The sequence below is a fragment of the Ciconia boyciana genome, chromosome 4, assembly GCF_034638445.1.
Source record: "Ciconia boyciana chromosome 4, ASM3463844v1, whole genome shotgun sequence".
Lineage (NCBI taxonomy): Eukaryota > Metazoa > Chordata > Aves > Ciconiiformes > Ciconiidae > Ciconia > Ciconia boyciana.
In genome coordinates, this window is record NC_132937.1 from 66367592 (window position 1) to 66394957 (window position 27366).

Here is a 27366-nt window from a genome sequence, read left to right on the forward strand (position 1 = left end):
CAGAAGTTTAATATAGATATTTCCTTGTGAAAACTGATCTTGAATTTCCAAACAGGCAAACCAACTTTCTCCTTAACAAAGCTGTTGAAACACAGATAACTGGTAGCAATTGACATTACTTCAAAACTAAGGATGATTTATCATATGTGGAGGAATACGGTGAGGAACATTTCTTTTTATAGACTTTTCCTCTTTTGTACATCCTTAAGATGATAACATCTGTGATGCACTGTCATCATGCTTTTTAACATAAGAATCTGCAAAATTTGAATATGGAATGATCAATCAACAGAATATAAAAATGTTAAATGTGAATGTGTAGCAATGGTCAGACTGCAAGTTTGCAAGCTGCTTCATTCAGGACCACATTTTGCTTTCTTACTCTGCCTGCAGAAAAATCAGCAATTATTGGGAATTTACTCTGCTATAGCCATGCTGATTTAAGTACACAACTGCATGCACTATAATACTGAACACACTGGACTGAGTCATTTTACACACATGCAGTTGCTGGTCTAAATAAGGGCTAGATTTGACTTGTTCTGTTTAACTCACTGGCTGAACACTGAAAATAGTTGGCACAGATTTTTCTCAGGAAATTCAAACTTACACAAGCAGAGGAAAAACATTGCGAATGAGATGCTGCTGTGTGCAAAAATTCATCTTGGGTAAAACTTTAAACCCTAAAAATAAATCTTGTTTTCAGTTCTCACAAATAGGCTTTTCTATTCAACTCTGAAGGTTTAAAGCAGTTGTTAATCATGTACTGTACACAGTACTAAGCAGGAAAGTGTTCAGTTATTTCTGAAACACGTTATTTTGATGCTATATTTGAATCTTCCATATTTATGTGATGAGAGTTATGTCACAAAGTTAATCATTCCCAGGATGCTAGCATTCAGGGTAATGAAAAACTTCTTGTGCAAGCAGTCATTAATCAGTGAGTATAACATTGCATAATGCTTTCTGAAGCATGTGTTATGTGATCAGAGTACAAGGCTGCATAATACAGCAAAGTGTTTATGCCATATGCTGACCTTTTCTAAAGCAGAAATGGAGCCATGTGATGCGCCGCTCCTGCCAGCAGTTGCTTATTGCTAATAATTAAGTTTGATGATATGAAGAAACACAAACTCGTATTGCTTTAGAGTTCTAAAAGGAAGAAGCTTTGAAGTTTTTGGCACTGTAAAGCACAAAGATGGCCAACTTGGCTTGGACACACTACTGTTGTCCATTACAGGCACCGCCCATCAAAACTGGAATCAAGTGCCCTGCTCAAGTGGTTACTGGCATTTGTGTAAACGAAAACATGTGCATCGTTACAGGACTGCTGTATTATCCAGAAGAGCATAAAGGTCACAGGAACAAAGCAGCCAAAAGCATGCTTGGTACCTCAAATCTCAGAACATCACAATAACATTTGATGTTCTTGTGCAATAGTGCTAGTAAGCAGCTATTACTTAATCTCCTACCAGTATTACACAAAAGTATACTTGTGAAATACTTCAGATAAATATGCTGTAATTATATGAAATATAAAAACATGTATAGGACAAAATGTTTTTATAACTCTGAACACACATACCTGTGGAGATGTGGTTTTAATGAGCTATTTTAACTATGGAAACAATGCTTTAAAAGCTTCTATGAACAACCTTAAAACTATGTGCTGGAAGCAGAGTGGACATATGGACATACATTTTATATATTAGGCATATACACACAAAGCGTGATCAAAAGTTTGCCCTGTACGCAGCTACTTTGTGCTCCTCTGTTGGCAGAATCGGGCTGCAGAGCTGGAATAACCAGCTTCATACAATTGCTTTAGCACAGCCAACCATCCTGGTAGCGTAGCTATGCCACTGCTGCTCCTACACCACCTCCTCCCTGACTTGCTAGGGTTTCCTTCTACCTCACTGATGACAGCCTGACTACTTGGGGAGCTGGTACAGAAAGGGGTAGCCAGGCTCCCTAAGTACTACCACCTGTTAACAGCAACTCGGTTCCATGATGGGATCTATAATATGTCACCAGTGGCTAACATGATTTCTGATATCCCATGCCTACTTTAAGGAAGTCTTTTCAAGCTTAACTAACAATCCTAAGGAGTAAAGCAGCCTAGAAATGCAATCACAAACACACACAACTAAGACTACATCTATGCAGGGACTTAGGTGCCAGAGTCCAAAATTTAGATTCTTAAAATTCCTGCTGAGATTTTGCTTCAGGAAATCAGAGTCTTGATGATATTAGGCAATGGCAATCAGACCGTGCTGTATCGAAGGCCTTTCAGGATTTATGAATTAAACCGTCCACACCTAAGGAATCTGACTCAGTAGGGCGTCTTCACACTTGGCAGACAGGACTCCACACAATACAAAGGAGATGCTGGGGACGAGAGGAAAGCAAGCAGGATTCTCGTCCTTGCTACAGCATCTATTAGAAAAAACAGTGTGATACTTGCTATATGAGGACTGCAAGACAGGCCTTCCCTCTCTAAACTAATAGGCAAATGGTCATTATCTCTACATCTCAATAAATTAACTTGTAGAATCCATAATTAAAGTAGAAAAGTTTCATCAGGAGTGACTGACAGCACCCAGTGACCAGGTCACTTCAGGTCAACTAAGTGAAAGGAGAGAGCAGAAACTGAGTTGCTCTGGTGTTTCATGAGTCCTTCAACTACTGAGCAATTAGATAGATTGAAGGGCTGCAGCATATCCTCTTCACTTTTTCAAAAAAGGACAGATTTCGGCTAAGATTTGGAAAAAAGGGTAGGAATCCAAAATGAAGAAAGGAATTCCATTCCACACAAGGGGAAAAAAAACATGTCCAGGTGTTCATTTACAAACTGGTAACTTAGGCAGAACCCTTCTCATTATGCCATTTTTGTGGCTCCTACCTCCTTTCATATGTTGTATGGATAGTCTAGGAATCATGTTTGGATGTTATGATCTCTGCTAGTCATTACGGTATAGAACTCAGGTGTTGTAACCAACCAATATAGAAAAATCCACTTTGTGGAGCTGCTCATGAAGATATTAGAAATGACTGTGCTGAAGTGGACTGTGACTTAAACACACAGCCTGAGCACCCCCTACAAACCATCTCTTCTCGCCATCCTTCCTAGACCCACTGCTTCTTAGAAGCGTGCTCCCTGGCTCTCTCCACTACTTGGAAGAGGAGGTTGGCCAAAGAATGACAACTATAGGACAACATGAACCACAGATTAAACCCTGAATGGTCACTAGCTGGGGATACTTACATATATTTACAAAAATAGTTTGGCTACAGACCAGCTTTGAAGACAATAGTCCCACCAGTATAGACTTATTACACAAAAGATGCAGAGTCAAACTCTTTCCACACAAGCATACAGACGTATTATTAACATTTGTATGTAATGAAAACACAACCTTCACAACTCATATCCTTACAATTAAAATTTTAAACTTCGTCTAAGCTGCATGAAAGAGACATTTTTTAAGAATTTGTACAACTGGCATCAGATTTTTTAACATGCTAGAAAGAACTGAGCCAAAGATGATATCACAAAGTCCCTTATGCTTAAGGGAAAATGTTAAATCAATTAGCAGTTGCTAGAATAAAGAAGCAACAATTTGATGTATAAGTTCCTTAAAAAAAATAACAAACTTTTCATGTTCTTCTGAAAGTGGTTATATTATGCAACAAGAAAACTGCAACATATTCTCATCTCTTTAATGTTACAAAAGCTTTATTAGCATATGCTTCAGAAATTATAATCAAAGAGTAGTAGTCACTAGCCAGAACTTTGAAGAGTTTATAAACATACATGTACAGACTATGCCTTAGAGGGTTAATGTACTATTTTGAACTCAAGTATTGCAATAGGACTTAGCTTTGACACAGAACGTTCACACCCTCTGTAATAAATTCTTTTAACATACTTCATATTTCTTCCCATGTGAATGAGTGTCCTTGGAAGAATTATCTACTAGATAAAATTTGAAGATGAAATCTAAGCCTAGACTTATTTAAGGGGGGTGGAGACTGATCTTATAATCTACGACAGTTGTTGATTAATGAGCTGCTCATGATTGCTGTAGGCCTGTTCAAACTGCAGAAGCAAATTATACTATAGGACTGGGAAGAATGTGTTATCTGGATGCCACACCTTGGTTGAAGCTTAGAACTCACTTTGACTTTTGCTACGTTTATTCCAGCCTTGAACTACCAGATGTGCACAACCAGCTATACGGTAACATCCGTGCGTCCCCTCACTACTTGACTGCTGCTTCTTGGCAGAATTTCTGTGTTACAGAACTTCCACACTGTAAGTATGGCCACTTGTAGCAGTCACGGTACATGCTGTGTGGGGTTCAAGGTTTTTGCTGGTAGTGGTCTTGCGCAAACAAATTCAAAATTTCATGGAGTAGAACAGTACTATCACATCCTGAGGGGGTTTGGTCTCGTCTGACAGCCTGAAGAATTTTATTTATGTGCACGCATATGCATACGCACGCATATGCATACGCACATACACATACATATGCATGCGTATGACATGTCAGTATACACACATATATATTATAATGCATAACGAATACATTGCATAAACACAGTACATTCTGCATAACTAAAGAAACTTCTATTCAACTCTGTTCCACAGTTGAAACTGAACATGATTTAAATCTATAATAAAAAAGGTATGTTACTTAATCTTTGGTGACAACACGATCATTTCTGATTACATCTTTCAAAAACCTTTTAGGAAAATTTTTAAAACTTTCCTAACTTTGCTTATAACATATCAATGTTCTTAAAATGAAAACAACCCATACAAATTCTTAAAAGTGTTCCCTGCACCCTGGTGTCCAAGCTCCAGACTCGGAGAAAACAAAAGTCAATGGAAAAAAAAGGCATAAACAGAAAAACTAGTCTTTGTAATCCCTCAAAATACACAAGAGGAATTTCATTACCTTTAGCTGAACACACCTCTCCTTTTGGTTTATCTGTTTGCAATTATTCTCCTTTTTCTCATTTTTGGAGATAGTTGTCTTTCTAAAAGTGTGCAGAAAAAGAACATCTTAAAATAACCACATCATCACGATCATTATCACACCTTGCGTACACTGACTGTATCAGCCTCATTAGACAATGAAGCCCTATGGCTTTTCAGCAATGTCATTAGGTGCAAGAACAAGCCTAAAATCCCACAAATGAGACATGAAAGCACATCTTGTTCAATGTACACCACACAAAATACCAATGGTTTTCAATTATATTTTTTTAAATTGTAAATAAATCATCTCTCTTATCTCAATATACACCTTTTCAGGAATTCGCTTGCATGGAAAAGCAATGAAACAAAAATTAAGTTGGGGATAAATTAAGATGTTTCAATTACTCTTTTCACTTTGCATCGATGAGTTTGTTTTGGTTATGTGAAGTGACACTAGTACCAAACCCCTTACTTTACTCCCTGAGTCTCCCAAAACCAGATTCCAAGTAGCATGATATTCTGCCCTCTCCTGTGTTGGAGAAATCGATTATTTTTTGTTCCGTTCAACAAATCTGACTATGGTTAAATGCATCAAAGAGCAATGACTGCGGAAAAATGAAACAGCAAATGATACATCCTGATGTTTACTATTCTGAATGGCGCTGGTTAAAAGCAGTTCTAGAAAAGCACTGATATGAACCTTGGTGTAGGACTATGAGTAATTGCACATAGACTGACAGAATTTCAACAACCATTTGGTACAAATGGCTCTGCAAATCTCATAGAAATGTTCCATAGAACAACATCTTTCGAGTGCTCTTAACTGTACCATTACACAACCTTAGAATAAATAAAACACCATATTTCTTCATAGCAGGTAAGATACTCAAAAACACTGAACTGACTTAAGCCATTCAGATCATTCTGAAAACTTTATCCAGAAATTTAGTAAAACTAGTAAGAATGTGAGTTACTTCAACTGAAGAGAAAACACAAATTCTTTCATAGATTAAAAGCTAAAATGATATGTGTTATATAAAGTTACACAATTTCTGCATGAAACTGAGAATTTCTAGGCAATTTAGTAAGTTGAACTTGCGTTTACACCATTGAGAGGTAATCAGCTGAAGGTAATGGACCTACCTGTATTATAACTTTTCAATATCCAACTCAGCAGATAAGTGCAGAAGAACTCACTATCCACTTGAGCTCAGCAGGAGCAGGAAAAAAAGCTGCTTATGCCTAAGGACCACGAGATAACCTTTCAGGAAACCAGTGGGCACCAGGGCTCACTCATCCCTGAGGTATTGTGGAGAAAAGCATGGCTTTACCAGGAACTGAAAGAGCTGAGCCTAAGCATTTGAAGGAGATCATAACTTTTGTAAGGAAAATTCAGGCTTTAAAAGAGCATTTCTGTTACAAATCACCCTCTTGCGGAGGCAGAATTCTAATATTGCTATTAATCACGAGCACTGCAGCCATCACAACACATCACTTAATAACAGACAGTAAGTGATTAACATATCTTTTGCTAAAATATTGTTCCTTTAGAACTATTTCAACATCACTAGAAAGTACCTTTAAAAATTGTCCTACTGGTACTCACTTTGTAATAATATTCAAACTGTTGACTTCAAAGAAGGGACTCAAATTGCTACAGTATGACAGTATCTTCTCCTGAGAAAAGGAATGGAGAGACCACTGTGACAGCAAAATTATTTTCCGAGATCAAAACTATTAAAGGCACGAATCTACACAGTCTTATGCCACAGCATTTAAAGTTATTAGATTTTTTTAAATAGACATTCACAGAAGCTCCTTAATCAGTGCTTGTTAGAAAAACAGAGGCAGCTCAATAGGCAGACTGTATATCAAAGTTATGAAACAGAAACCCATCAGCATAGACTTAATGTTTTTTCTCCTATTAACATAATTATTTCCTACTCAGTAAAAATGAAAATGACATGTTAGCATTTCAAAAACACAGGAAAATGACCCTCTAGGCTTTACATGACTATCAAAACAAGCACCGGTACTTTATTTGCAAATTATTGTGCATGAAACGATCGACTCAGCAAGTTTACCAGTCAACAAAGTGTGTGCTCTACCAGTTATAATCAATTTACATGTAATGATATGTCTAAATATGAATTTAAATGAGTTCTTGTCATTTCATGTTGATCAGCTGCTTTATCATCATAGATATGGACAGTGACCATAGTAAATGTTGCAGAAACAGCAGAGCATGCACAAGTTTCGTGAGCCAACGGTAACCAAACACAAAGAAATTTGTTTTCATATAAAAAAGACAGCCTCTGACTGCTAAGCCATGTTTATTTTCCAGTCAAGTTAACAAAAATACTTTCTAAGAGGTTATTTCCAAGCATTTGCTATATATGCCGTGTCCACAGCAAATATACAGTATGAATCACAACAGTTTTCTCACCTCGTAACCTAATGGATTTCTCTTTCAATGTATGAAAAGAACCCTGAGGCTGCCACAGAATAAAGAACATTTCAATATCATCCCTGTTGTATATAAATATACATTATTAGGACCTGCAAAAGGAGTATTCTGGAGATTAAGAGAATTCTAGTTTCTTTAACAGCGCATTAGTTGCATCCCTGCACAACAATCTTTAATACAATCATCAAAAATTTAAAATAACTGGGGCAAGTGAAATAAAGTTCCTTCACAGCAGACAGTGCTGATCAGATGGTATGTTGGAAGAATGCAAGACAAAGCCAGGTTTAACATACAAGAATGCATAATTAAAGGCTGGCCTTGAAAATGTCTTCATTTAATACAATTAAATGAATATAATGGCAATGACTTCATCAAAAGGATGCCATTATGTGCTAAAGTTAATTTAATTTTACTTAGAATAGTGTAAGTCAGATAAATAAAGCTTAACATTTTCCAAACAATAATCCTTTTCATTTCCCTTAGCTTTATTAATAACATACATATTCAGGTAGAATACTCAAATATAATTTTTACTGATATACAGAATCATTTTAATGCATATTTGGTACAATTTCTTATTTTTGGTGTTCAGCAGTCGCTTTTGTTTTGATAAAATGATACAGCAGATTTATACTTAACATCACATATAGGTTTTGTCTATATAAAGAATTTACAGAGCTTTTTCAATTGTGGAATGGTACGTTTCATATATATGAAATTTTAAAAATGCTGCATGAACCTGTGACCTTGCCAATACACAGATCAACCTTCAGAAACTGTAATGAGCATGAGTTGACACACATTTCTATCTGGGCCCAGTACAAGTATGGACACATTCAAAATGTTGTAACATCAGTATGATTTGCTTTTACTTTGGTGGTTGTGATATTCCAGGTGCGGATGCAAAGTGCACCTTAATGGTCCTCATAGCAGTAGTTTTATCCCACTGTATTTTAAAGGCATCAGCTTCTTTTATTCTCCCTTGTAGCGAGGAGGTCTCTTCTCCTTAAATGCAAGAAGACCTTCAATTCTATCTTTTGTTGGAATAGTCTGCAATGAGCAGAGTAACAATTCATTATTGACACAAAAAACAATACCAAGAAAAATATTTTCATACAAATCCTAGTTCTTCAATGCATCCAACATGCAACATGTAATACAACAGAAAAATGAAAACTAGAATGTCTAGTCAGATACAGGAAAGTACCAGACACTTCAAAGGCACAATATAACACTGAGAAACAATTTGGGAGAAGGAGGAGTATCTTTTCTCCAAACAGACGACTGTGAGAAACTCTTTAGGGTTTGTTTTTGAATTTTTGAAAAACTTTTTTTTTTTTTTGGGGGGGGGGGAGTAGGTTATTAATCAGATGACCATATGTTTTAAATAAGCATCTAATGCTGATGCTTCTATTTCCATAATCAAAAACTTGTCTCAAAGTCCAAGAACATACAAACTCAACTACATCATTCCCATGTTTCGCTGGCAAAGAGGTTTGTCTCGATTTTCTGTTGGTTAACACATATGCCATTAGTGGCACATGTTAGTGAAACGCCCTTCATGTTATTTCATGACAAACCAAAACAAAGCAAAAGCAAGGCAGTTCTTGGACTAGATGTATGGCAGTGTGTGACTGGCTAGGTATATGGCTGGTAGCGCTTCACTCCTTTCACCCTAACAGTGTTGGCAGGGAGATGTTTTTGTTCTAAACTACACCTCCTTCCTTAAATTCCTTACAAAACCAGAGTAAGTAGAAATACAGTGCCAAAATATTTGTAGAAGAAATCATAGAGCAATTTCTAGTTGAATTTCTGCATGTTTCGTAACAGGCACCAACAAAGCCTGTTTTCTGGGTTTTTTCATGTAATCATAGTTACATACCTGAGCATAACAAGCTTCTTCAATTGCTAAACCTGTTACTAAGTCGACCTGAGGAAAAGAATACAATGTTTTTTAAAAGCATATTTTTGTGTATTTATTATATAGTATTTCCTGACAGCTAACTTAAATACTGTGTCTCCATATGCCACGTACTAAAACACTTCTGCAAAGTTCTTCTACGCTACTTTAACATAGAAATGCTACACTGCCATGTGGTGAGAGTGGTTAGTATTTCTGTAACAGCTTCCTTATTTGGCAATACAATTAGCATGTAATACACTGTCAAAACAATGTATGTTCTTCACGACAAATCATCTGGACTAAAACCCATTAGCTATTTGCACATTTGTAATCATTTCGTTTACTACAGGGGAAAAGATTTAATGTACTGCACGATCATTTAAAAACTGTTCTGAAACAAGTTTATCTTCAAAATGTCATATAAGAACATGATGCCATGCCACAAAATAAACATAAATTCAAGTTTAAAGGGATTTAAAATAAAAAAAAGAGGCCAATAGCCATCCCGCATCATCACCTAGTTTTAATAATAATTTTTTCTTTGTGAGCTGGTGAACAGCTGAAAAGGCTGAATTTTCCTCTCACTACTTCTCTGCCTGTCTTATGCATCAGCTGCTGCAGAACTTACCAGCTCTCCACGTCGCCACTGAAAGGACTGTGGCTATGCACCACAAGCAATTTGTCAAGGGGAGATAAGCTATAGGATAGATTACCAAAGGAAGCTGTGAAATCTCTGCCATGGAAGGTTTGGAACAACAGTTCGCATGAACATTTGGCTTGATTGGTTTTGATACAGTAGATCTTGTCTTGGGGCCTCAAGATTGAACTAGATGATCATTCAGAGTCCTCCTAACTCTATTGTCCCTAATTCTATAAACATCATGATTTTGACCTTTCAGTCCACTATACCTGGTAGCTAGATAATTTAGCCTGTAGCATTTTGAACCTTGGGTACCACTGAAATAAATCTTGAATTCCATCACTACTTGCTGTGGAAACCTAACAAGCATACTCTTTGCACAACAGCATCTGAGTTTTGTTCTCAGGCCAAAACTTACTGGTGGTACGCTTTGCTGAACTCAATTATATCCCTGGTTGCTTTTGAGACTTTAAGAAAAAAAGGACCATTCTTAAATTAGTCTTCTTGGATTCAGATGTTGCATGCGGTGTGATCCTCTTTCCCTTGTCCCAGGTTGAGCTATAAGGCGTCCTGGTGCAGAGTTTATGCATGTGCTTAACTTTAAATATGAATAGTCCTGCTGAGTTCAGCAAGATGATTCACAAGCCTAAAGTAAAACACATGTCCAGACATGTTCAGGGCTGGATTTTAACGAGCTTTAGAGCTAGGTCAACAGTGTTCAAGAAGGAGTGGCAATCAGAATCAAATATGAAATCAAACTCCAGACGTAACTTTAACACTAACCTCTATTAAACTATTAAAAATAAATAACATGTCTTTTGGCCTTTAACTTTATTAGTTACTAAACACTGAGAGCATTGACAGACTTGACAGAGTATGACTTTGACGTTTTTTTCTGCCCAGCATTTGAAATACAACTTGTTCATAGTAGTTTCTGTTTACTTTCTAGTGTTAATAATTAGCAGAGTGCATTACTTCTGGATAGACATGAGGTTACTAAGCCTCGTTACAGAAATCAGCATCAACTCTAGTCTCAGGAGTCTGAGACATAAAAAAATTGCATTTCAAAAAATTTTAACCAGACAGATTTTGAAAGACTATACCGTGATAAACTAAAAACAGTTCTAGAAAAAAAATCACCACAGTAGACCTGTTGCCAGCCTGACTTCTGCTTACTCTTATGGAAAGTACAGATTCTTACCTCCATTCCCTGATTGATGGCCAGTTTTGCAACTCTCATTGCTACTGGTCCCTAAAATGGAAGAAAAAGCTTATTTACTTATTATCAAAATCTACAGGATTATACAGTGAAGAGTTGGCACATCCATGTTCTTATATTGGGACCTTCTAGACTTTGGACTTTTATTAAATTTGTAGTAAATAGATCAAATATCCTAAATTACATCACTTGAGTAGACATTTGCTTCCAAACTGATAGTTTCAATATTGAGAAAAAGTGAAAGTATACTGTTTTCAAAAGAACCTAATTAAAGCAGTGTGTTTGGTTTATGTTTCAAAGGTGCTGAGCATGTCCGCTTTTGTCAAGCTTGCTCAATTCCCTTCAAAACAAGGCTCAGAACAGCCACCTTAAGAGACATCATTACAGGCCTTCGCAAGGTCAGTCTTACGTCCCTATTATCACACAATGGAGACACGTGAAAAGATGTGGTAATGAAATAAAATGAACGGATGCAGCTTCAAACCTAAAATACGCTACTGCAAAGCCTGTACTGGTCAAGTGATGACACTCTTCTGAGAGTGACTGAGGTCCCCAGCGAGCAGAGGGACTTCCACCCTCCTCCTCTAATGTGCCACAGGACAGCTAGACATCTTTGGGAATCGCCTCAGTCCTGTGCCTATCCATCAGCATCAGCTCCTGGATGTTCAGACATTGCTTTAGAGAAGTGTCCTGCTGCTTTGGAAAAAGCCAAATGCTTTTGAGCTGGTTCCAATGCAAAGTTGTAACTATAAATTAACCTTCCAGAATCACTGTATGTTAAAATTTTTACTCCTATGACGGTGTTCAAGACACAAGTAACCAATGTTAAATGCCATATTTAATCTCTAACATTTTCCATTTTGAATGAAAAATTTTAGCTGTTACACTTGTGGTCCAATAAAGTGGTTTACTAATTATTTTCTTCTTCTGCCTCCTATGAATTTGCTAGCTGGGACCCTTCACTTGAAAAGCAGGTTTATCACAAGCTCCAAACTCACATTCCTACTCTCAACAGACAGCTTGCAGTCTATGGCAATAGGGGAACAGGTAGCAATCAGCTAACACGAAGACTACTGTAAGGGTCATACTTAAACTTCTTACTAAAATTTTCAAATTCAGCAAATCCCATTTCAATTCTTTTATGAAAGACAGAGACAGGATGTCACTTAGAATGAATGATAATAAGAGCATATTTCTTTCATCAAGCTTATACACAAAGGACAGAAAGCAAACTTTCCACTAGTAAATGGGTTTTGCTTTAATACTGAAATTACATTCAGCTTCACGTTTTAAAAATAAGAGTTACACTAAGATACATCCACTTTCATATGGACCTTTTTGCCTCTCTTCTGAAGTATTCAACAGCAACAGAATAACCTATTGAGATAATTGCTTTACTAAAAAAAACCCCCTTACACTATTTTTTTGTTTAAAACTTGAAAGTCAAAATACGCAATACACAGACCATATCATGACGATACAAGGATTGACAGAGTTTTTTGCTTCACTATGAAATAATTACCAAATAACACCACTCAATACACGAGACAGAGAACTGATTGCTCTCCACATAACTAGAATGGCTTTTTAATACATAACTTTATTACAGTTTTTCTTAATACGGCTAGTTCTTTTTCAGTTTTAATGTTTGGTAAAAACTCAAAACTAAAATCAAAATAATTTGTTTTACCTGAGGTAAAAATTCTCTTGCCAGAGCTAATGCTCTTCTGTATGCAGCATCCCCTGCTTCATTCTGTTCTACCACATGGCTAATCAATCCTATTGATTTTGCTTCCTCACCATCTACAATACGTGCAGAGAAGATTAGTTCTTTTGCCAAAGACACTCCAATTGTGCGAGGTAATCTCTGTGTCCCCCCTAAAGTTTGGAAAAAGAGAAGATGCAAGTATTAGTTTCCCATCCATTTATACCAGAAATGTAGATGCCTTGTTCAGTTCAAATATTTACGTTTTTTATTCTATAAACGATTATATGAACCTACAGAAATTAAACTATCAAAGACATTCCTAAATGCCTTCTTCAGTTTTGAAACTACATCTAAAACGAAATCAGTTGCTCTGTTTCTTAGTAAGACATGTAAATAACTGAAAAGAGGAAATATTAATAGTGATTCTGTTCGATTACAGACAAGTAACCTTATTCGTATCAGCCAAAAACTGAAGAAAAACTACTTGCCAGTAATTACCATATGCAAAAACTCTGCTTCTTTTTAACAGTCTGTATATTTTATGATATTAGTCACCACAATATGAACAATGTTGAAGAACTATACTCAAAAAGAAGATATACTCTAACAAGACTGTAGTCCATGCTAAAACCTGCATATGTTAGGGTCAATAAAGATTTGTATGTAAACTAAACTGAAACCACTAGACAAGTTATTTAGAAAGTCATGGTTTTGTCTCTTCTTACTTCCATTTTATTGTTGAAATCTTAAAGCTTGATTACAAAAACTAGGGAAGGACAATGGCAGGTGTGGATCAGCAGAGAAAGGCACCTAACTTTAGTTAGCTATTCTTACTACGTTAAAAACTTATTTGGCAGATCAGCATTTTCAGAAGGTCAATAAGCAGTAACTGCATTAACCAGACATGTGAAGATTGCTTAGTTGGACTAACAATTAACTTTCCAGAACTGACAAACAACGAGAATGTGGGAATAATCATTATCAAAACTGAAGAAGTAGACTCAAATCACAGAAGCAGTTGTTTGTATGAATTAGAACAGTGGAAATGGCCTCATCCAGGAGAAAGGATTTTGAAAATATACAAGGTCTACCATTTTGACATGGATCTGAAACAAATATTCAATTTATATAGACAGTCTGTAAGTAAAAATTTCTTTCCAAATAGCTATTTCTGCAAGAGCATGCTAATATATTCAAATGTAAATATATGTATATATGCAAGAGGAATATTTATAGGAGGTGTTCAAAGGGAAGCTGTACAACACTGGATAAATGTGTGTTCAACTAACATATAATAGATTAATTTCCACTAGATAACGGTGGACTAAGGTAGTATTTTACTGAAGCCTTTCAGTTCTCTCACTAATGTTTCCTGAAAATACTTTAAATACATCTCTGAGACAAATAAACTGACTGGAAACAAACAAAAGGTTTTTGGATTCAATGATTCAGCTTTCAGCTATTGTTTTTTATTAATCACAAGCTTCAGTTCTACTGTATTCCTTTTCATAAAATGCCTTTGAACACATTACATCATACAAAAATGCAGAAGGTTTGGGGGATTTCTGCCTTATGCCTTTCTAGAATATTATAAAATCATGATCTATAACAAAAACTGAGATATATTTTCCGGGCTGAAACTGGAGGAATTGAAAAAAAGGCTTACAAACATAACAGTTAAAATAACATTTGTAGAACAACATTAGTAAATACAAATAATGTGATATTCTCTATGGTTCTACCACTCTGAGAGGATTTTAGCAAGACTGTCCTAATGGTCAAGGGCAACAGACAACAGCAAGAGGAACTCCTGTTCAATAAATTCTGCTAATTCTGCTAGTTGTACAGCTAGCCAGTGATAGTGCTAAGGGCAAAATTTTGCTAACAACATAATTTAGAGAAAGCCCCAACTCTAGGGCATTGTTATGAAAGGTGGGGAGGGGGTGGAGCAACTAAAACAAAACTCCTTGTAAAGTACCACAAACCCTGAAGCCTAAGCCTTCCTATTAGCCTTGGCTGCCTCACTGGTGAGATTCACAGAGAATGACTAAAGCTGTAGCTATTAACCTTTATATCAGAACTACATGCCATAAAAATGTGAGCTGTGTTTTCAAGAAGCCTGCTGCTTCTGATACTGAGCTATACCACCATTACCACAAACAAACATTTACTGGCTTTTTTGTTTTAAATACTGAAAATGTCTTTTAATTTCTCACCCAAAGAAGGTGTCACACACTAATCAACATCTATCCCTATACACATTTTAACTGTGCATCAGAGCATAGCAAATGTCTACCCTGATTCTCTTTAATAGTTTAGTCATAAATTATCCATTTCACCATAGTAATGGAATCTAGAAAAGCATCAGGTTTGGCTTTTGATTAAAGAAAACTATTTGTCCAAATCATAAGACCTGAAACCATATGAAGCTGAATTTACTGATTCCATCTTCTGCTTCTTCCTTGCTTGCTATGCCTCATATTTTTTTCTATTTAATTATCTCCCCTTCCTTTACTGTTTTATCTCTTCTATTACTGCTTTTACCAGGAAATGTTGAAAACAAAATTTAGTTGAGCAACAATATTTCATAACTTTGACCAAACAATGGATATGTTTAAGCATGAAACAGTGTTTATAGATGAAAAGAAGTATTCTTGCCAGTGTCTTACACAATAATGATTAAAGAGCAAAAAAAGCAGACTATAGTCTATGTTGTTTGGCTGCCTCCTACACTGCAAAGCCATTAAGCAGAGGAGCATATTCTTTGATTAATATTCACAGAACAGAAGCCAACAGTTCAGTGCATCAATCATATATATTCAGTAGTAGGAATAAGATATATGCACACACAAAAGCAGTAAGACCCAATTAATCAAATGCAAACAACACACCAAAATACGTCCAACACACCAAAGTTACATCCATTTATGAAGAAAAGACAGCAAGTACGCTGCAGATAGATGTTCTGTTTTGGTAATACACAAAGAACATATAATGCCTGCCAACTACAATCAGAGCTAAAGGAAGTAACACCCAGTCTTCAAAGACATTACTTAACCAAGGCATTTAATCTAAATGTAGAGCAGAATTTGATGGAAGAATACTTGTTTCATCTTCACAAATTTAATGACATGTTATTTCAAGGACTAGTGATCTGGTATTACTCACTGTGTTGATAAAAGTATTTGACATACAGTTGCAATGTAAATGCGTTCTTATCTGGTATATATTCAATGTTGTAATAATTGTAAACAGCAGTTTTAGATGACACTAGTTCATGTGAAAAGACACAGTAAATACAAGACTGCTACGTTCTGGTACAAAAATTGTTAAACAGTATTTTTTTTCTTTAACAAATAGTTGATTTTGTATGAATATTTATTTACTGTCAGTAATTCATCAATTACAAAATATGTACACAACTGGTTTGGATTAAGGGAATTACGTGATAAATTCCCAAGAGTATATCCAACAAGATGAAGCAACTAGCTTACTGGAAATAGATTCATCATTCTGGCAGAGAATATCTACAGTCAGTAGTTTCTCATAGCTGAAGGCTCTGTCAAAACATATTGGAAAAAATCCTGTTCTGACAAAAAATCCAAACTTTAATTCAGTAATAATGCTGTTTATTAAGTCAAGTAAAAATGAGTCTTTCTGTCCTATCCTTTCTATCATGAGCTTTGTTTGATTCATGTTAAATTGATTTAACTGACAGGTTTCTAGATTTCTTCTTTTAAAGACTGCTGTGCACTTCTAATGTTGTATTAACAATCAATGGTGAAACCAAAGTCTGTCAAGCCACAAACTTTCTAATTATTCAAGTCAAATACATCCTTGTGATTCTTTTGCAGAAAGCTGTAAGGAGTAGATTTTTCTCCTCTCCATTGAAACTCAGAAATATAGAATGCAGAAACCTGCTGTTTGTAACACCAAATCCTTTACAATATGAGCCCATAAATAAACTAACATGGATAAAATGATTATTTTAATGTAATACTTTTCAGTCACCTAAGTCATATTTTAAGAGTCTGTGTAACAAACATATTTTTCACTTTTAAAGTACCTGCCATCCATTGCTAAGTTAAGTGATTTTCAAAGTATTAAACACTCTAAAAGCCTAAACACTCTACCAAGACAATATTTAACACCAAGTTTCCAACAGATTATTTCCCAGATTAGGCCTTGATCCTGCAAAGTTGTACATGTTTTAGCTAACTTAAATTCATGTGTAAATCTTTATGGGCTCAGACATCCCAAATCCTTTCACAGAAGAAAACATGAAGAGCCCTTCACGGGCACAAACTGGATAACCAGATAACCAACTAACAACTGAAAACACATTAGACCAGGAAAGACATCAACAAAGATGCAAGTGACGGGGTGAAAACAGGATGGAGAAGAAACGAAACACATCATCATCTCTACAAGGGGAATAAAGCACTGAGCTGACGAAGAGCAGGTGGTAGGCGAGGCCACTCTCATCTCTGGCCATGTAAGTTGTTGTTTGGAAGAAGACTGGAGACCTGAGCAGAGCCTGAGACAGTGGCCTGAGGCTGACTCAGAGGTTGCTCCGGGGTCTGTGATGACTGAGAAGAGAAGTTATTTGAGTGAGATTTCATAGCAGGCTGCCAAAAGGGCTCATGGAAGCCTGGCTTGCCAGGCAAGCTGAAGAAAGCCCTGCAGGAACGTCAGACACAACCCTACCTGAGGTCGAAGAGGCAGGATGACCTGCTACCTACGCCAGCATGGCAGTGGCAAACCCCAGCTCCAAAACTGCCAACTTAATTTGCAAATCAGTCCTTAATTTTCACAATCTGTTTTATTCATCTGCATCTGTGGATTGATTTATTTAAAAACCTATCTGAAAAACGCCTAGAATATACCAAACCACCATGCGTGGGTGCCTTGAAGGTGGCAGCCTGAATCAGAAGAATGTAGTACTTGGCTTGAAGATATATGAACACGTACGATGCATGAGAGAAACTGTAAATACACCTTCAGAATTCACTAGCAGTTAAATAATCACAGCTTTTGTACATAAAGATGAAATCGTCGGGTAATTTAGAAAAACTAATTTATTTTCAAAATAAGTAATCCCCTTGTAGATTGAGAAAGATAGAAGATGGTTTCTCAGCAGACAGCTGCATACGTGAAATGAATGGAACCAAAAGGATCCATCTGGAAACTGATTTTTATAAAATGGACTCCACTTCAAAAGGGATTCTGCATCTGGTGTAAGGAGCTTATTCCACATTTCCCTCACAAGCATGTTACAACCAACTGCATGGACTCCACTGTCAGACTAAACACCTCTTGGCAAGCACAGATCTGCATTACCACCTGTGGACTCCCAGGACTCACGTTATTAGCAATGCACATACTGACAACCTGCCTTATTTTTTTTTTAACTGAAATTGAGGAAGAAAAGAGAAATGCCTACGGCCTTTAATCTACTTATTAACTTTTACTTAAAGGTATATAAATGAAACAAGCAGGAGCACACACAGATATTCAGTAAGGCCACATGCCTTCCTATTACTCCAGATAGGAACTCGGTCTTATTGTCATTTGGGAATGCAATGACAGAAAGTGAACTTAAACAAAATTAAAAAGTACATACACATTAAAACATAACTCATCTTGCTGCAGATAGAAATTAATGGCCCAAGAGAAGGCATTTTCCAGTTTCAAAATTACACCCACACATTTATGAAGTCATTACTCAGCTGTAACAACAGGTAGGAGGTTTAGACCAGTGCTGCTCTGTATGATCATACTTTACAAATCATGTGGGCTTTATGAGTAATATTAGGTAAAAACTTTTACTTAACTTGTATTTTAAATAAATAATTTTATAGTCCCATGTTCTTACAGTTTGGATTGACTATGACAGCTAAAATTCGATTCACATGAAAGTCAGGACAAAAAAAAACAGACATAAGAAAAATTATCACCATTACTTAGGGCAAGTGAAACACAGAAAAATTAATTACCAGAGTAGTATCCTATTTTTATTTACATTTTGAATGAGATCACAGTCCCAAATTGGGACAATTACTTTAGTTTTTAATGGACAGAATTTAAATAAAGAAACAACAAGCAAAGCAACTATTAAATCTGAAGTCTTCACTGCTTATGAGCAAGTGACTTGAATGTTTTCCTCACTTCAGTGCTCTCCTTATGGAAATCTAGCATTTTATTCTTCCACACAGCAAAGAAACCCATCACTCTGCTAACCCCCCAAACCAATTCCTATTCCTAACCCTATTCTTTCTCCCATCCTGACTACTATCAAATTAATCTGCTTTCAACTGTTCCAAAGTAATGGGTTTTTGAGAATTTACCTCTGAAATTATTCATCCCTGAAATTCTCTGACTTGAGCAGCACTAAAGAAAGGAGAATCGGCTAACAGAATGGGAGCCCAGGGAAAACAGCACAGCCAACGAGACTGTAGGAGGACACAACCCTGCCTGGTTCAGCTGTCACATCCCAGGAAGGCAGAGTGCTCTCTCTGCTGATAAATATATCTAAAATGAACTCGTACATATAAAACGTATTTTTCATCTTGAGTAGGATGTCCTCCCAGATGAGGCAGCCATACACTACAGCGACACTGCACCCAACCTAGTCCGTAGGCTATAACAGAATGTCTATAACATTTTACAGTGCTTTGAAAACACAGACTCTACCAAAAACCTGACCAAATCGTTCAAAGCTGGTATGCATTAATCTAACAATCTGCAAGGCAAAAAGCAAACTCTTCAGTAAATCAGAACTTAATTCTGAGATACTGTCTGATATTCAGAAATACTCCTAACTTTTTCAGCTTGATCTGTCAGATTTTGTAGCGCTATCTAGGAGTGCCAGAACGCCATTCTGTTCTTTTTACTTCCCAAACTGATCCTTCTATTTCTTATTTTACAGTAATAGTTGATATGTGAAGAAATAATCACCTATGTTATTAAAAATTCTGTAAGTCACATGAATAATTGAAATGTTATTTTTATTTGTGCATGTTAATTTGTATTCTGAACATTATTTGCTATTCCTTGTAAGTGTATTACCTATCTGCAAGAACAATTAAAAGTTATATTAGAAATGAACAATTAAAATAAATTCATCACGAGTGTAAATACAAACATGCATTCAGTCTATGTTATAGGATATTCTCCATGTGCTAATTTTGATATTTGCATGCCTAGCTTAAAACAATGAAAGATTCAGTTTTTTCAGAGACACAAGCAGCCTTAGAGACTTCAGCTTCAGGTTTTCATGCTCAATACCTCCAAACTGGCTATCAAAATACTAAAATCAGTGAACTGACACCTAAGAAACTGCAGTTTAAGGGATCTGAACATACCAGGTTAGAAGCCTATGACATGGGCTGGGAGATAAGCTACTTTTGCAAAGCCAGGATTATCCTTTACAGGCTCTATAGAAAACTTCTATGATCACTATACAAACATGATTCAGTCACTACTCAGCTATACTGAGAGCAGCAGATACCCGCCAGACCAGGAGGATAAACCAAAAGACCAGGTATTCAAAGACTGAAAGATGACAAATTCAACTTAAACAAAAGCAATAGGAAGAAGATCCATTAAAAATTTTCACTTTAATATGCATATAATTTTGCGTAAAGGTATATAACAACTTTAAATGTAAATCGGATAGATTTTCTACCAGGGCAGTTCCTGTGCAACAGTGGACCTACCCCAGTAAGTGCAAACTAGTACTTTAACATTTTTTTGTTTGGGATTAGTTAGATGTTTTTCGTTAACAGAAAACTATAGCTCTTCCATCACCTTCTGGTCAATTTGTAATTCCTCAAAAAAACCCAAAAGCCAATAACTGACAGGAAATCAACAAAGAAAGAGATTAAATAAGTGATTATTCCCAGGCTGTAGCTGTCGGACTGTTACAACACTAAGGAAAGGAATTATATTAAGAAAACACCTTTTATATTCCTCTCACGTGCTGCTGTGACATAGCAATACAAAAGAGAAGTCATTGTTTATAGCATGCAATGCAAAATGGCTGTATGCAATGGCAAGTCTTTCCCTATAGATGGAGAAGCTAGTGCTAATTAGATTCTTCTGTCACCTAATGACGCACAGATGAGTTGGCTTTCATGGACCTTTACAGTTTTAAGGATCAAAGAAATTAGATATTAACTTTATTTTCCTTATATCCTACATCCAAATTTCAGGAAGAGACACATTTGGGGCTATATATTCAGGAGGTAATGAGGAAATGAATCTGTATCAGCAGCAAGAGCTAGGATAGTAGTTGAAAATGCTGCACTTATTAAAAAAAATTATCTTTTAATTAACGTAAGCCGTTAAGAATAGTTTATAACAAACACTAAGGATCAACAATATAGGGAGCACCACACACTTCTCACTAGCTGGCCTCATCCTGCTCTTCAGGCAGGACCATTCTGATGTGAGCAGACCTAGCTGCTGAACCCTCTGTACTTCTACGTGCAGCTACAGCCTGGCTGCTGCTCCTAGTTCTAGATCTCTCAAGGCACACCTACATGCAGATCCTTTGACCTTTCTCTGGCAGCAATACACCTGCTTGATTAAAGAGCCAGTGCTAGAGCTCTCCCAAATCCACAGCAGTTTAGGAACATTTTAGTGGAGCCTGGAGACTTCAAAAGCTCTATTTCTGTGTAAGTCCTTCAGAGAATACATGGCATATGTGTAAAAAACTAAAATAAAGAATTTATTTAGTAAATGACACTTTACCCTTGAAATCCAAAGAGAATCTTCAGAAAAATGGAATCTTTAGAAAAAGAGCAGACATGCTGAATGAAACTCCTTGTAGACCCATTTGCCTGCAAGGCTAGGAATTTGATGAGCAAGCATAAACCCACATCACCTTCTTGGCCTCAGTCTCTTCTTTGTTTCTTTCTCAGAAAAAAATGTTATTTTTTAACAAAATTCCCATCTCTCTCTCTTTTTAAGCCTGAGATGTGTTTCATCCTAAGAAGTGGCAGCCCTCTTCTCCAGCCAGCCTCGGCTGTAACATCTATTCTTCTTGCAAGTGGACCACCGAAATAGCTCAGAAACTGAAAGCCTTTATCACACCTCCGTTGTTAACCCTAACCAAACAGGGCTGTATCTTACCATGCATGTATAATTTAAGGCCACAGAGAAAGCTGTAGGTGTTCTGTGGAGATATCCAATGGAATACCAAAAGCAGGATAAACTTGCAATGTATTAGCATGGCCGTTACTCTTTTTATGTTATAAAACCTAAATATGATTTGAAACAGTCTACATTGCTGTCTCAGTCTCTCTCATCTGGTTGCTTGTTCATGTACCTCTATTTCCTTGGGGTTTTTTAAGAGCCTAAAACACCATTTCTGGTGAAAAAAAAAATTGTATTTAATCTGAAACAAAACATTTTGGTTTTACCACTTGATTTTGATTGATAAATTAGTTCAGGCACTGAACTGAACCTTCTTTTTTTTAATAGTCCTACCTACCCCTGAAAATGTCTTATTAAAGAAAATAATTTACCCTTCTTCTCCAGTCTGCTACTTGTACTCAAGCCATGTACTATTTCATACCAGTGAGAATTTGTGGCAAAGAAACCCCTGGTTGTTTGAACGGATAAAAATAAAATACGATCAATAAAAATGAGACTATTAATGTGATGGCCATTTTATGTGCTACTCGCACCGTACATGTGGAGCATCACTGAGCAGCAGCAATTTTAATTGTTTTGCAGTGATAATCCCCCAGCCCCGGTAACACGTACATCCTCCCCTTACTGGTTCATAACGGGACAGAGGGCTAGGTGCACACCTGTGAGCTCAAGCTGGTAGGTTCAAATCCTACAGACAACCTCCCCCTGCTTATTAGACTAAACACAGTCGTGATTCCCCAGAATATTCTGCATTAGATCATTTTAGCTCCCTAAATATGAGAGCAATGGTGGCTTCATGCAAACATGCTGGATGGGAAAGAGACAACTACTTCCTCCCCAAAGAATAAAGAAACATTTTCTGCAAGTATAAACTACATATAGTTGATATTCAAGGCACACATAAAGAAAGATGGGGTATGGGGAGAAAGAACTCTTTTAAGGAAAAACCACTGGGAAATTGAGTGTAAAGAGTAAGCCTGCAGTTGCAGGGAGCTGGAACAGATCACTGTAATTGGAAGCAGAGTTTCCAGTGACCCTGTGCAAAGCTCCTGAATTTCTTCTTTTTGTGTCAAGATCATCATTGTATTTCCTAGAAATGGGACAAATGAGGGCTTCATTTAGCTTGGTTCTTTTCTAGAAACACCCAAAAAAATTCTTAGGACCATCCAAATTCTGTTTGGAACACTAAATATGTTTTACCATTCTGTGTAATCAAGAAAGCCAAGAAACTTTTATGAGGACCTCACAGTCCCAAGCTGAAAGGAGAATTTAACTCCATTCATAATGAACTAACAAATAGCCATTCCTTCTGGCAGGTATTAATGATATTAGCATATTGAGCTAGAAGGTCAAAATTAAACTAACTTCCTTCATCCTCTTTTAGTTTGGATAATTTCAATTTCAGCAGAGTCATTCATATTTCTTGATGCCCACATGCAAAATAATGTTAAAAAAATGCATCAAGGTAGGCCTCAGAGACTGACTTCTGGTTTTTGGGGGTTTTTTTTGCTTAAAACACTCATGTCTATGTCAAGTACATTGCACCCTGTATTCCTATTTTCTTTACAGTTTCACAAAACTTACACAATAAGTATTAGCTGTCAAGAGAAAACTCAGATTATCTCAGTCATCTGATTAACACTGGTTTCGCAAATCTCAAATTCATATTAAAAAATAAAGACCATTAATACAGAGTTGTTAGTATAAAGCTACAAAGGATTAATAGCTTTGGGGGCATTTTTTCCTATAAGATTGTTTTCAGTTGTGTCTGAGAATCAGGGGGAAAAAAGTCATTCTCGGTCATAAACTGAAAATACATGATGAAAAATGGAGGTAAAGAAGGAAGGACAGGAATCTATCATTTCTGAAATACAGAGATTTGTAATAGTTGGCTCAAATAAGTCTCCAGAGCCAGAGATGTTCTGCAAAATAATTAAGGAAACAGTACTTCATAAATCATTTTGTCCAACTTGTTTTGTGGTGAACTAACTTATGCAGCTGTTCTTTTAAGGCAGACTACACAATTGCCATTTCATTTGTTGAATCTTCCAGAAATTGAAACAAAATACCAGACATCAGTGAATTCATTATGAGTTTGGAAGTGTTTTTTCTTTCTTACATAATACAGTCATAAATGAATATTAAATGGAAATAATTCGACACTGTACTGTTATCCAGTAATGATGGACCTCAAAATAGGTAAACTATTCAATTAAAAACTGAGTTACAATATTCATACCCATATGAAGGATGTATTTTTAATTTGCTTCAAATTTAATGTTGACCATCAGTAGAAAGGACTTAGTTTTTTGTATTACCTTGGCCTGATACATAGATCCAACTTACTTCAGGGTTTTCAACCCTGTGGCAGCTGAAAATGGGGCTACAGTAAATTAGAAAGCTGTGGCCAGCTTCAATTTCAGAGTAGTGTTGGATGTTTCATTCATCCTTTACACTATCTTTATTGAGAGTTCAGGAGTTGCGTTAGTTGTGCTTTCCAAGAAAGCCATCAGTGTTCTATAGTGCCATGATGGCAACCATACAATAGAATTAAAATACTAAAGTTTGCCTTTTATACATTACCGTATAAATGATCCATGACTGTATTTTACATTAGTATCCTAAATTCAGTTACAGAACCTCTGGAAGAAATAAGTCTGATTATCTTTTTGACATAATGAATTGGTTCGCTTATTCTTTTTAGTAGAAACAAAAGACTAATATTTTTTATCTTCTGTGCCTCAAAACCCTTGAATAATTAAATTTAATTATTTAGTAGAAACAAAAACTAAGTCTAATATTTTTGATCTTCTATGCCTCAAAACTCTCGAGTAATAATATTTCTTAAACAAAGAATTGTTTAAGAAACAAGAAACTTGTAATATTCTAACTGAGTAGTTGGGGGAGGTTGCTGTTTTAATTTATTTATTGACACAAAAAAGGTAAAAACTTGTATGCGCTAACAAAAGCATTCCTTCCACCTGTTTCCTCCTCCTTAGTAACAGCTAATACTCTTATAGCTTCCCACGTGCAAGGACAGGGATTTTTTTTGATCAAACATTAACATTTTCAAATTCAAACCAATGCTCTAACAGTACGAAATAGGTTCAGTATTTTCAGTTAGCTCTAACACATCACATGCATATCTGAGAACAAGAGAAGTGAGATACATCAGAAACTGTTTTGCAACTTCTGTGGTCATTATCAACTCTGGTAACCACTACGTAACAGGCTAAATTGGCTTTTCTAATAGCAGAGGGGTGGAACCTAAGATGATATATTACAGCAGATGTGGAAGTTTCTATATTTACAAACCTGATTACACCTGTTACAATTTACAAACTACACAGGAAAAGTATCTCAGTGTATCACAACCAGACTAATGTGATTTTGTTTAAAAAAAGAAAAAAAGGAAAAGGTAGAGATTAGTATTTTTGTTATCCACTTAACATTTTCTCTAAAAATGAAGGACAATCAGGAGATGAAGGAAGCTGTTGTTTGCTGGATTTTTACTTTGATATTTAAGCTATTTATACTCTTTCACTTCATAGGACTTTTGGAAAAAATATACTTTTTAACATCACCACAGCATGGGTGTCTCATAGGTAGTACTGAAATTTATTTCCGTAACACTCCTGCAAGATAAAGTATTATCACCCTCATGCACTTTTATATGGAAAAATGAATAATCATGTTCCCAGAATAAGGCTGAAAAATGTACAGGAAATAGGGAATGATGTTCATTATACAATGGGGAAACAAAACATACAAAATGTATATACAAAATGCAGCTAATTAAAGAAGAACCATCTATTCTACGAAGGAGGGTATCCATGAAAAAATGTGATGATGCAATTTATCATGTTTCTAATACGTATGTACAGAGGAAACAATTTCAGTCATGGGGCATTATAGTGACAGTCAAACTTGTTACAGTTTTTCTGATAATCATTGGAAAATGTAATTCATCAGTAACTGAAGTATTCAGTATAAACATACTTGTTTTCATTGCATGGAACACAGGTGGGTTTCCTCTGAAAGCAGCTCTGTTTCCTGTCGGTTAACGTGCATAGCTCATTTAAGTCCACCAGACTCTTCAGTCTGAGGAAGCTTAGCCATGAGGAGTGTCCAGTCCCACAGACTGCAGGATTAGCAAGCTTATAGCTCTGTGGTAGACTGACCAAGCAAAACACGTTAGGTCTAAGACTTAAGAAGCACTAGGCTACCTGGCCAGTTGGCTAAAGCATACCAAGCGTGGCCAAAGTGGATGCCCAAGGCCATTAGCCAGAGGAAAAAGCTGTCCAAGGAGCCTGGCAGCTCTTCAAGGTTCTCCCAACAGAGGCCCCAGGATCCCTGGCTGCTAGATCAGAAGCTCCAAAGCCCCATTTAAAATTATTCTTAGGCTTTAGATGTGGAGTGGGAAACCTATGTAAGAGGTAGGGAGGTTGGGTAAACAGCTGGCCAAGAGCCTAGAAGCCCATAGACTTCATACAACTGATATCTTTTAATTTTTCTTCATTTGCTTCTTACTAATTCCTGCCTTGGCTTTATGTGTCAGAAAACTTCCTATTCTTTTTAGCTATACCAGCTACCATTAAGTTCTTAGGTTTGTCAGATGCCTTTATTGTTCACCACAAAACAAAATGGATTCAGTATATTATATACAGCTTTGTTCCCTCCTGAAATTATTGTCCATTTTGTCTCCCCAATCTGATTTCATTACGAGATTAAGCTTCCCTTGTAGGTTCAGCAGTTTAAGTTGAAGGTTAATAACTTTCCTGAGTTCTGATGATTTATAAGAAACAGGCTGAGGCAGCATTTCACACCATATTGCTCAAACTCCAGAAGTCAATATGAAACCTGTATATGGGGATCAGGTAACACTAAGAGAGTCTGCAAAAAAGTAGATGTTAATTATCTCATGGCAGGAGGAGAAATGGCTAAATGCTACTTGGTTCAATTTTCTAGTACCCCCTGCAGGTTAATACAAAGGAGTAGCATTTGGCTTCAAAGTGAATGGCATATATATCCTGCCTAATTAAAATGAAAATAAGACCAAAGGTCTTTTATGTTGTTATTAATATTTAATAAAATATTTCTAAGCTTCTGTGTGAAGAGAATACCAAAGGGAGTCCTGACTGTATTTCACCCATCTCCTCAGTTTCAGGAAATGATAATATCTTGTTCACATTCCCATAGTACCTACTATTATTGTTGGGGATTATACTTAGTAGTCTTCCTTGTTTTCACGCTTCCTCACATCCATACCAGGTTATCCTGACCACT

At 36.3% G+C, this 27366-nt stretch overlaps 1 protein-coding gene across 4 annotated transcripts in view; it reads right to left on the bottom strand.

Annotated features, from left to right (window-relative positions):
* The window catches only part of AUH (AU RNA binding methylglutaconyl-CoA hydratase), a 194026-nt gene that overhangs the window by 77179 nt on the left and 89481 nt on the right, over positions 1–27366 (bottom strand). For 3 of the 4 annotated variants that reach the window (XR_012042200.1, XR_012042201.1, XR_012042199.1), the window contains 5 exons: positions 12904–13091; positions 11196–11246; positions 9334–9381; positions 6591–8501; positions 4962–5043 (listed from right to left, as the gene is read on the bottom strand). Coding sequence is in view for 1 of the 4 variants with exons in the window: in XM_072859803.1 (XP_072715904.1) it covers positions 8424–8501; positions 9334–9381; positions 11196–11246; positions 12904–13091 (365 nt within the window). In the remaining 3 variants the exon portion in view is untranslated. Of the gene's footprint in view, positions 1–4961; positions 5044–6048; positions 8502–9333; positions 9382–11195; positions 11247–12903; positions 13092–27366 lie in introns of those variants that run through there. The other variant, XM_072859803.1, reaches the window with a different exon arrangement.